The sequence below is a fragment of the Mastomys coucha genome, unplaced genomic scaffold (assembly GCF_008632895.1).
Source record: "Mastomys coucha isolate ucsf_1 unplaced genomic scaffold, UCSF_Mcou_1 pScaffold21, whole genome shotgun sequence".
Classification (NCBI taxonomy): Eukaryota; Metazoa; Chordata; class Mammalia; order Rodentia; family Muridae; genus Mastomys; species Mastomys coucha.
The window spans coordinates 189,245,107-189,257,567 of record NW_022196904.1 but is presented as its reverse complement, the minus strand read 5'-3'; the positions used below and the strand labels follow the sequence as shown (position 1 = coordinate 189,257,567).

Here is a 12,461-nt window from a genome sequence, read left to right as displayed (position 1 = left end):
GATAGGATGGAATCAACATAGTTCAGCAGTCGCTGTGGCCAATGAGCATGCACGGTGATCGGATGGAATCAACATAGTTCAGCAGTCGCTGTGGCCAATGAGCATACACGGTGATCGGATGGAATCAACATAGTTCAGCAGAACACTGGTGAACACCAGGAAAGCAAAGACGATGTATGGGACCAGCTTAGTGGAAAACTCAAGTATAAGGTTGTAATTGTATTTCAAATACTTAGCACAAAAAGAATGTAGATATCCCACTGATGCTCTTTAAATATTGATTACATTTTATATTAAAAATACTTTAGATGTGTTCAGTTAGATATTTTATCGAAATTGATTTACTTTCACATATGGCGCAAATCTGATTTAAAAGAAAAGCTATGTTAGTTTTCAATATAAATGGCTCGAGTATTAATGTATGTAAAATTTATATTGTATAGAATATAACCTACATAATATGTTAATACGTGTAACTAGACACCTTTGGTACATATAAAATCTATACAAAACAGTAAAGAATAATTTCTAATGAATAAAAATAGGCAACAAATATGTCCATATAAAATAAAAACCAAGAAACACAGGAAGATTGAGGAAAGCTGTAGTTAAAATGTGCTGAACACAAATGAATTTATAATCTTAAAAGATACAGTAAAAACCCACCACCTTAAAAGATGCCCGTGATAAAATTATTTAAGTAAACAAAAGAATGTGTACATTAGTAAAACAGTCAACAAAGGGAGAATATAGAATTCACCTTCCACGTGATCTCTAGCAATGGATAGAGATCAAATTTGTTTTTATTCAAGTATTATAACCAAGAAAAGAAGGAGGCTTTGGAATAACAAACTGTACAACCTTGCTAACTAGAATCAGCACACGGATCACCCTGTGTGCTAAGAACGTAAGAGCAGTCACAACCACATGAGCTGTGTGTGCTCCAGATAAAGGCACACTTGGAAATGTTCCTCTCTGATCCGGTCTGCACCTGATTGCGCCTCTAAACCAGAGTTTCTCAACCTTGTTATTTTGAACCTGATGGTTCCTTGTTCTGGACAAGGTATCCGAGCCTTACAGACTGTTGAGCAGTGAGTACCCCAGCCTACCGCTACCTCCATCCCTCTCACCACGCCCTTCCTCCAGCTGGAAAGCAAAATGTGCCCTAGCACTGTCAAGCGTGCCATGGTGGATGCCAACACAATAGTAAGATTTGGAATATCTACTAAAGTGTCAATAAAAATAGAAAATCTTAAAATGCTCGTGTATACAAGCTTAGAAAAAAGCATATGAAGATAAAAGTTGAACTTTTATAAATTCTGGAAATAAAAATGCTTATGAAAAACTTTATACCAAATGTAGGTAAACCAGCAACAAAATATTGGGGTGGAGAGCAGTGGCAGAGCACAGGGCTCAGCAGCTCGAGGAATAAGAAAAAGGGCATTTGGAAATATGAAGTCGATGTGCCAGAGGCAGCTGAAGGGGCAAAAGCCAAGAGTGACTGTGTAAAACAAAACTAACAATTTCAAAGCACCACAACCAGAGGATGAGATTAAATGGCTACTCTTTAAAAAGTTTGTCAAGGGCTGAAGAGATGGCACGGCCACTGAAGACTAGGCTCACGACAAACAAAGCTCACATGACATTTCCACTATTGATGCTTTTTTAAAAAAATCTTTCGAATTCATTCACAAGAGCTAATCCTACAACTCAATCATATGCATATTAATAATAAATAAAACATAATCAAGGACTAGGTAGAAAACGACAGACTATACTCACGAATATTTAAATAGCCCTAAGTAAAGTATAAACGGGTAATAGTTTGCAAAACTGAAGCAATATTCCTTGAAAGTGTAATTTACCCCAGAATAAAAAGTTTAATATTAGAAAACCCAATAATGAAATTCACTATTTAATAATAGAAAACAAATAAATGAACGCCTTCAGAAACAAACTCCCTAAGATAGGAAATGGTACAGTTTGATCCAAAGAACACTTTAAAATACTGTAAACATCCCCTGAGTAAAGATGTGTGCGATCACTCACAGCGGTAAACTCACTAAAGGCTGACTTGGAAGACGGAGAAGTGGGGAAATGGTCATCAGTAACCGCCAAGCAGGCAGGCCCGAGTTCAAGCCCCAGCAGCCACATAAAAATGCCAGGCATGGGGGCTGAGAAAGGAGTGTTTCTGCACTCAGCATCAACCAGTCTAGACTGACTGCTAAGCACGGCGTCAGTGGGCAACGCAGTGTGGAGGTCAGGGCCTCGACCCACATGTGATATAGGTCACTGACAAAAAGCAGACCAAAAGAACTGACAACACTCGAGCATGCCTCATCACGGGGCTCTCCTGAGCGTGGGTGAGAGTAGAGAACGAGGAAGCAAGGAGGCGCCGCAGGTTAGCTCTGGGAATGAAGAATGGGTCACCACACTGAAAATAGCTCCTAACGTGCAGCCTCACAATTCAGTGCCGATCTGGATTTGTCTGCCTGTGCTCACTTACTTGTTTTGTAAAACCCAGGCCACACTGTGGAACCCACGCTGGTCTCAAACTGGCTACCCTCCTGCCTCAGCCTCCCAACACTGGGATCACAGACACGTGCTTAATATGTGCACACACCACTGACTGTTTAAATGTTCAAAAGTGCATGTCTCCAAATAGAACTTGGAAAAAAATCTAATATCCATCCATTGGTGAATGAACAAAAGTAGCAAGCTGGCATGATTGTATAGTAGTCATTGATTCATAAAACTAAACTCACCATATTAACGAAGCAAAATGGAAATTCTAATAGTTATCAAATTGATACAGGAAATATATCAATATAAATCTCAAGAACTGTGTTTACAGACATGTCTCAGAATACGTCATTTGTAAATTGAAGTTCATTTAAATTAAAAGCAACCTTGTGCACACACCTGGAATCTCAGCACTCAGGAGGCAGAGGCAGTTGGATCTCTTTGACTTCTGGGTCAGCCTGGTCTACAGAGCTAGTTCTAGAACAGCCAAGGCTCTACAAAGAAACTGCCAAGAAGGAGGAAAAGGAAAAACGAAGAAGGAAACAAACAAACAAAAAAGCACCTGCCTTTCATTTGGTTTGAACATGCTATCCTACCATTTCCTACCTTAAGGAGCTATAAGTTTTGTTTTCTGGCTTGGATTACATCACTCGGATGACTGTTTCAAGCTCTATCCATTCACCTGAAACTTTAGTTATTCTTAACAGCTGAATACCATCCCACTGGGAAAATGTACCACAATTTCATTATCCATTCCTCAGGTCTGGACATCTAAGCTGCTTCCAATGACTGTTATGAACAGAGCAGCAGGGAACACAGATGAACAAGTGTCTCTGTAGCAAGATCTGGAGTCCTTGGGCACATGTCTATCTCTGCAGTAAGATCTAGAGCCCTTCAACAAGGGTCTATCTCTGTAGCAACATCTAGAGTCCTTGAGCAAGGGTCTCTCTCTGTAGGTAGATCTAGAGTCCTGAGCAAGGGTCTCTCTCTGTAGCAACACCTAGAGTGTTTGAGCAAGGGTCTCTCTCTGTAGGTAGATCTAGAGTCCCTGAGCAAGGGTCTCTCTCTGCAGTAAGATCTAGAGTCCTGAGCAAGGGTCTCTCTCTGTAGCAACATCTAGAGTCTTTGATCCTTGAGCAAGGGTCTCTCTCTGTAGGTGGATCTAGAGTCCTTGAGCAAGGGTCTCTCTCTGTAGCAACATCTAGAGTCCTTGAGCAAGGGTCTCTCTCTGTAGCAACATCTAGAGTCCTTGAGCAAGGGTCTCTCTCTGCAGTAAGATCTAGAGTCCTGAGCAAGGGTCTCTCTCTGTAGCAACATCTAGAGTCTTTGATCCTTGAGCAAGGGTCTCTCTCTGTAGGTAGATCTAGAGTCCTTGAGCAAGGGTCTCTCTCTGTAGGGAGATCTAAGGTCCTTCAGGTATGTGTTCAGGAGTGGTCTAGCTGGATCTTGATGTAGATGGATTCTCAGCTTCCTGAGGAACCGCTACACTGATTTCTGCAGTGGCTGTACCAGTTCATACTCCTACCAGCAGCAAATAAGCGGCCCTCACCCTCCAGAGCCTGTGCTGTCATCTCTTGTATTCATCTTGGACATTCTGACTCTGCTGAGATGGAATTTCAAAATAGTTTTAAAATCCCAGCCCTGAGAGGAGGAGGTGGGCAAAAGTCCCGCCCCAACAGAGAAGCTCCCTGAAACTGATGCCTTCTGGGAAGGGAGAGCATTCCTCTAACGGGATGTCACTGGGCGCCTCCACCACAAGCTGGGGGCCTGCCTCAGAGTAGCTGGCCACACAGCACATGCCACATCTTCCTTTTTGTTGGAGGCTTTTGCTTTTTTTGTTGGAGGGTATTTTTATTTTGTCTTCTTCATTTTATTTTGTTTTAGGGGGGGACTTGTGTTGGTGTAGTTTTAGAGAGAGAGAGGAAGGAAGGAGGGAGGGAAGGAGGGAAGGGATATAGGGATGTAGGGAGGGGAGGGAGGGAGGGAGAAAGGGAGAGAGGGAGGGATGTAGGGAGGGGAATTAATATGAATCTGGGTAGGTAGGGAGGTTGGGGAACAGGAATACATGATCAAAATATATTGGATGAAAAAAAATTAATTTACAAATAGCTACCTTTCAAGAAAACTACTTTTTAAAGGAATATGCTATATCCAAAAATGGTGGCACATGCTTTAAGAAAAATTCAGACAAATCGTGAGCTAAGAAGGATTGTTTCCCAGCTATACATCTGATATCGGACTTCGATGTAGAATAAAGTATCTTTAAAACGTCATACCACTGTCCCACATAGTTGGCTGGCTTGCTTATTTATTTGGTTGGTTTGGTAAATTTGATTCACACCAAAGGAATCTGGGAAAAGGAAACCTCAACTAAAAAATGTCTCCCCTAGATTAGCTCTCTGTTAAGTCTGAGGGGGGGGTTTCCTGACCAATGGGCTCTACTTGAGTTCCTGCCCCAACTTCTCTCAGTGATGGAGTTCTAAGAGAAATAAACCCTTTCCTCCCAAGATGCTCTTGGTCTTGGTGTTTAACAGCAATAGAAAGCAAACTAAAACAACCACAAAAATAAACCATTAAGAAAAAGTGTTAAAACACTCCAAGCAACATGCGTATGGTATGTATGTGAAAAGATTGTCAGTATTCTCAGTAGTGAGTGAAATGCAGCGTAAAATAGTAGATTTCCTGGCCTAACTACTAGAACATCCAGAATTTAACAGGCTAACTGTAAAAACGTGTGAGGACACAGAAGAACTGGAGATCATATACATGGATGAAGAGAACACTATCAGGGAGGCCTCTTAGGAAATAATTCTCTGACTCTAGTAAAGCTAAAAAACCAAACCCCAGCATCTGCAGACGGAAAGGCGGCATCCATCCGGGAAGGGGCAATGGCTCCTAGTAAATATTCTATAGTAAAACTCTACCACTTCAATTTTTTAAAATATTACATTAAAATTCTAGATGTTTATTTGAACCCTATATTTTGCTCATGTTAAGGTTATATTATTATTTTACTATTCAGAGTAGGAAAAATATACCAAATGCACTAAGAGAACACGCAGATAGGAATTACTTTTCTTAGCAACAGATATGGAAGTGTAAAGAAATACAAATTACAGGAATGTTATAATCCCAAAATTTTAAATAGTAAATTAATAAAATATGTGGATGGGAGTAACTACATTGTAATGAAGCCATAGGTATTCATTTACCTGAAGCTAACAATATAAATCAATTACTGTCAATAAAAACATCCAAATACTTACAATAGCATGTCCCCCTAAGTGGATTACCAACATAGCGATTTTCAGAGTCACAGCTGTAAAAACATAAAAATCTTGTTTAATATTAAATAATGTAGATATGTTAAAACTAAATGATTCTTTTAAAAATATATAAACTTCCAAAATAACTGACAGCAGAAATCCAACAATAAATACGCATAAGTAAACAGAAAATATTTGTAAAAATTGCGAAAAGGCCACATCCATGACAGAGCCTGAGAAGAGTATTCCTCTGAATCATTAGACTCAAGCAAAATAGACTAATAAGATCTAAAATCAAGGGCTAGAGAGATGGCTCAGTGGTTAAGAGCACTGACTGCTCTTCCAAAGGACCTGAGTTCAAATCCCAGCAACCACATGATGGCTCAAAACGATCCATAATGAGATCTGACACCCTCGTCTGGTGGGTCTGAAGACAGCTACAGTGTGCTTACATGTAATAATAAATAAAGCTTCGGGCCAGAGTGAGCAAGGCCAGAGCAAGCAGAGGCCCTGAGTTTAATCCCCAGCAAGCACATGAAGGCTCACAACCATCTGTACAGCTTCAGTGTACTCATATACATAAAATAAATAAATCTTTAAAAAAATTCTAAAATCAAAAGTTCAAACCCTGACCTTTCATTAGATTATTAAAAATAAATATATATGAAGATTCAAACACTTGGACACTAAGTTAAATATTTCATAAATGTAATTACCAATAACAGCAAAGGAATTTATCAATTTTTAAAAAATTTCGATTTTTGTCTTCATGTCCTATTTCCATAAAAAACTGTCAGTATGAGACAAATATACAGTCTTGATTTCATAATTCTATTTCTTGAGATATACTTCCATAATAAATGATAAAAAATACATGTACTAGAGTAAGATAACCAGGGGACATTTTTAAAAGGGTGCCAGAAAGACTGTAAAGACAGAAGATCAGGAACTTCATTTAAAGTTGAGTTTCCTACTAACATCAGATGCTTCACCCATAACATCTCACCAAGACGACTCTGGAACATGTGCTGAACAAGGACACTGGTGGGCATGTCAAAGTGGGTGAGCGACTTAGTATGCAAGGTGTTCTACAGACACCATGGCCAAAGCACCATGGGAGGAGGAAGTCAGGACAGAACTCAGAAAGAGCCTGAACCTGGAGGCAGGAGCAGATATGATGGAGAGGCGTGGCTTACTCCCTCTCTCTTCCTGACTCCCTCAGTCTGCTTTCTTACAGAACCCAAGAACAATAGCCTGGGGTGACCCCACCCATAATGGACTGGGCCATCTACATCCAATACTGATGTCCACAGAATGTTGTAAGTTCACGAAAGGCACTCTCTTCTAATACATCATTTAACAAGAACCAGCCAGGTTTACAAGTCTTAAAATGCCCTGCTGCCTGCAGCGTAGTCATAGGGAGGCATTTCCTTCCCCAGGGAAGAGCATGCCAACTTGTCATCCAATACTAAATGGCCAGCTCTGAAAACAAGCATACTCGTAACATTACACAGGCTGAGCAGGTTATGTTTAGGAGTGTGTGTGTGTGTGTGTGTGTGTGTGTGTATGCATGTGTGTGCATGTGTATGTAAACAGAAACGGCCCAGAGGGAGAAAAGGGAAAGAGGAAAAGTTATAAATATAATGACAAAAGAATTTAAAGTTAAAATAAAATACATTTACCAAAGTAACTAAATATAATAGCTTCATATTTCAATTAAATTTAGCCTTAAAAGGTTAGAGAAACCTTTGAAATGCCTCTTTTATAGTACAGTTCATTAAAACAAGGGTATTATAATGCAAATATATTTTAATAATGAAAAAATCAAGTAGTGAAAAATAAGGTAAATAATATTACATTTTAGATTTATTTAGCCATGTGCTTGCTATTTTTATATTGGAGATAAACCTTAAAGACATTAAAATATATACTTCAAATCTCTCTAAAGAAATATTATCTTATTAGAAAATCAAGAAAGACCAGAGATGCAAAATAGACAGTTCACTAACAGGCTCATTGAGCAACGATAGGAAAGTAATCTCATAGGCAGGACTGCTCAGGACACTGAGGCCTCTGGTTTCTGACATGATAGTCACTCCCATTAAAGACCTCAACATCTTCCTTCTCTCGATCTGGCATGACTGTCAGAGAGCAACAGTCATGACTGATGCTCCAGTTTAAGTTGTCGTCAGCCACCTTTATGACTGAATTGTAGGGTGATTCTCAACACACTCTGTCCTCTGGCTGTGGGAGGTGATTCCTCTAAACACTCACTGAAGGCTTGCTCATGTGCACAGCATGCCTTGAGCTCACGAAAGGCACTTTCTTCTAAGCCATGGCACTTGACAAAAGCAGGCAGATTTACAACTTAGGCTTCATAATCAAGTGTTAATATTACTGTGTAATCACTACTGCTTCTCCAACTGATCCCGACTGACCAGCTATGAATCTCAGTGACTACTCTAGCACACCGGTTAATGCTGCTCCACTAACCATCACATTTAGTGCTGTCTGACAGTCATCCAATTCTATCTCATCATGGAGTTCTGTTAACTAGAACCAGGGTGAATAACAAGTAATTCAGAGGGCAGCACTCCATGGAAGACTGAGGGGTCCTGGTTATGTATACTGTCAAAGGGAGTGATGGCAGGTGGCCTTAATGGCAAAGCAGAAAATGAAGGGTGAATCCCCTCTCTTGTGCCTGCAGCATGGCATTGTGGGTAAAAACACCTGCTTGGCAAGCCTGCTGACCTCAGTTCAATGCCTGGAGCCCATGGTGGAAGGAGAGTGTTGACTCCCAGAAGTGCCCTCTACTCTTCTGGTGGAGTACCAACCACACATTTTGGCACTAACTATCTTACATCGCCTGATTGCAAGTGAAAAGAAATGGCTAGCTTTACAATAATCAAAAAAAAAAAAAAAAGACAAAAAATATCCATAAACCTATAGTAAAACACACACACACACACACACACAATTTAAAATTCAGGTACCACACACCAGATAGTCCAAGGAAATTCTGTCCTTTTGAGTCTAGCGTATTTCTCTGAGCATAATGATTTCGAGTTGTATCTACTTTCCTTAAAATGTCATGATTTCACTTTCTTTATGGCTGTGTGAATTCCCATTGAGTATATGCATCCTATTTTATTTAGCCATTCATCTGGGCTGGCTCCACTTCCCAGATATTGTGATTTGTGAACAGATAAGCAAGGATGTTTATGTTGTACATCCATGTGGCAGGTTGAGTAATTTAGTCCTTCAGGTACAAACCAAGAACAGAACACCTATATCTGCCAGCTCTAAGGGGTTTTATGAGGATCTTCCTTGTCCTTCATGACTCCACAAGTTTACACTCCCGTCAGCCATAAATAAGGTTCCTTTTTGTCCACAGCCTTGCTGGCATTTTTTTCATGAGTATTTTCAATGACAGCAACCTTGACTGAGTGAGTTGACTCTTACATGTCCTTGAAGACCCAGGTGTTAGCCACTTGTATTTCTTCTATGGAGACCCATCTGTTGAGTTCAGTAGGTGCTTTTATTTTAAAATTACCATTTTCAGTACCAATTCTCTTGGAAAGTTAGACTGAGAACTGTCATGATCGTGACAGTATGACTCCTGGGTTTTATGCTTTGTTCCTGGATACTCCATTGTTAGAGATAGGGCAGCCAAGGCTGGCCTAAAATTCACTATGTAGCTGAGGCTAGCTAAATGGATCTTTCATCTGCCTTGCCCACTATGGCAGTCATTCCCTTCCACAGCTTATTCCATGGAGAATGTTGTCTTAAACTCTTCTCCACTTGCAAGCTGAGTGTGGTGCCTCACACCTTTTCTCTCCACTCTGGGAGGAAGAGGCAGTGAGAACTCAGGATCATTGTGAGTTCTAGACTAGCCTGGTCTACATAGTGAGGTTTAGGGCAGCCAGTACTACACAGTAAGAGCCTGTAGAAGAAGAAGAAGAAGAAGAAGAAGAAGAAGAAGAAGAAGAAGAAGAAGAAGAAGAAGAAGAAGAAGAAGAAGAAGAAGAAGAAGAAGAAAGACGAGGAGGAGGAGGAGGAGGGAGGGAGGAGGAGGGGGAGGGGAAGGGGAGGGAGGAAGGAGGAGAAGAAAATTTAATTCATCTCTATTTCTTTTTTTCTGTTAGAAACTAGTAGTATCCATGTAGGAGGTTTGAGAGTATCGCTGAGAAGAGGGCATCTCAAATGCTATCCATTCCTACTACTCTCAATGCTCCACAGTAGTAAGAAAGGACCTCTACCAGCTAATTCATTCCATGAAAGCCAAAGTTGCTGCTCCATGTATGCAGGCTCTTGCCTTTTTCTCTCCTTTAGGAGGTTTTGTTTGCTTGCTTGCTTGGTTATTTGATTGTTCAGCTGCTTGGTTGGTTGGGTTGTGTCAATGTCATTTCTCCTTCAAATTCCAGTTCAGGCATATGCACAGACCTTCTTCATCCTCCATGAATCCCTTCTCTGAAGCCAGCAAGAACAATCAATACATCTACTGAGCACTTTGTATTGATATAAAGCTGTTTTAGTTTGTTCATTCAAATAAAGTGGGGTAAACACATACATGGCCAATGCCAACAAATGACTTGAATGAGAAAGGAACCAATATCCACTTGGGAAGTATACAAAAATATGTGACATTCGATGACTTACATAAGACAGATGGAACATGAATCTGGAAGGAAGGATTCATGGTTATTCTAAATCATTAATGTAAGAAATCTGTGCACTATATTGTGGAAAGTACAACATTAGTAGCATGAAGGTACTTTAGCCAGAAACCACTTTATCAATTTTTCTTACTAATCTCAAACAATAATTTAATCACTGTTTGCATATTTGAATGCATTTTAAATAATTATTATTATTAATTTTTAATAATCAAACAATCCTAATGAAAGCATTGTTATTATAACTACAGCATAGCAAAATAGTTTCTAAAATTATGATCTCATTTTTATTACCCCCATTCAACAGTTAAAAGTGTACCGAACAGCCATTTTGATATTTTGTAATTGAGAATTGTTTAGATCTGTACCCCATTTTTCACTGAATTATTTGATTTTTTTGATATCTAGTTTCTTGAGTTCCTTATATATTTTGGGCCTCTATTGGATGTGGATTCGATAAAAATCATTTCCCACTGTGTAGGCTGCTGTTTTTCCTATCGAGCATGTCGTTTGCTTCACAGAGCTTTTCAGTTTCATGAGGTCCCATTTATTAATTGTTGTCCTTGGTATCTGCTGTATCAGTGTTCTGCTCCAAAGTGTCTCCTGTACCAATACACTCAAGGCTCTTCCCCAGTCTCCCTTCTATAAGGTCCAGTGTGTCTGGTTTTACATTAAGTTTTTGATGCACTTGGGCTTGAGTTTTGTGTGGGGTGATAAATAAAGATCTACTGGCAATCTTCTAAATGAAGACATCCAGTTAGACCTGCACATTTGTAGAGGCTTTCTTTTTTCTATTCTGTATTTCTAGCTTCTTTATCAAAACTCAGATGTCTATAGGTGTGTAGATTTACGACTTGGTCCTTGATTCAATTCCATTGACCAATGAGACTGTTTCTATGCCAGTACCATGCAGTTTTTATTACTATTGCTCTGTAGTACAGTTTGAATCAGGGGTAGTGATCCTCATGAAGTTCTTTTAGGTTCTTCCTGATTGTTCTGGCTATCCTGGGTTTTTTATTTTTCCATAAGAAGTTGAAGATTGTTCAAAGGTCTGTAAAAAACAATGTGTAGAAATTTTGATGGGGACTGTATTGAATCTGTAGATTGCTTTTGGTCAGATGGACATTTTTACTATGCTAGTCCTATCCATCCAGGAGCATGGGAGATCTTTCCATCTTCTGATATCTTCTTCAACTTCTGTCTTCAAAGACTTTATGCTTTTATCACATCATATTTCACTTGGTTGGTTAGAGTAACCTTGAGACGGTTTATATGATTTGAAGACATAGAGGAGGGTACTGTCTACCTGGTTTCCTGCTTAGTCTGTTTGTCGTGTGTGTGTGTGTGTGTGTGTGTGTGTGTGTGTGTGTGTGTGTGTGTGAAGGCTACTTACTGTCTAAAGTTGGAAAATGACAATCAAAGCTACTTTGAGATTCCATATCACACCTGTCAGAATGGCTAAGAACAATAACACAAGTGACAACTCATGCAGGCGATGATGTAGAGCAAGGGAACACCCACCCATTGCTGCTTGAAATAAGAACTGATATAGACACCATGTAAATCAATATGGCTCTTCCTCAGAAAATCAGGAACCGATCTACTTCAAGACCCAGCTAGATCATTCCTGGGCTTATACCCAAAGGACAATCCTTCCCACCATAAGGACACTTGTTCAATTATGTTGATTACAGCTTTATTATTATTATATCATAATAGCCAGAAACTGAAAATAATCTATATGTACCCCAACCAAAGAATGGGTAAAGAAAATGTGGTACATTTACACAGTGGAATATTAATCAACTGTAAAAAAAAAAAAAAAAAAAAAAAAGGACATCATGAAATCTGTAGGCACATGGATGAAACTAGAAAAAGTCCTTCTGAGTGATATAGTCCAGACTCAGAAAGACAAATATGGTATGATATTAGTTGTTAAGTAAATGATAACCAAGCTACGATCCACTGACCCAGAGAAGTTAGGTAAAGAGGAGGA

At 39.5% G+C, this 12,461-nt stretch overlaps 1 protein-coding gene across 3 annotated transcripts in view; it reads right to left on the bottom strand.

The window, feature by feature from the left end:
* Positions 1-10: 10 nt before the first annotated feature.
* Atrnl1 (attractin like 1) overlaps positions 11-12,461 on the bottom strand; it is a 135,981-nt gene continuing 123,530 nt past the window's right edge. The window contains exons 21-22 of one of the 3 annotated variants that reach the window (XM_031390831.1): positions 5,790-5,842; positions 11-145 (exon numbers count right to left, since the gene is read on the bottom strand). In XM_031390831.1, coding sequence (XP_031246691.1) covers positions 135-145; positions 5,790-5,842 — 64 coding nt within the window. In that variant the 3' untranslated portion in view covers positions 11-134. Of the gene's footprint in view, positions 146-4,093; positions 4,127-5,789; positions 5,843-12,461 lie in introns of those variants that run through there. The other 2 variants (XM_031390830.1, XM_031390829.1) reach the window with 2 other exon arrangements.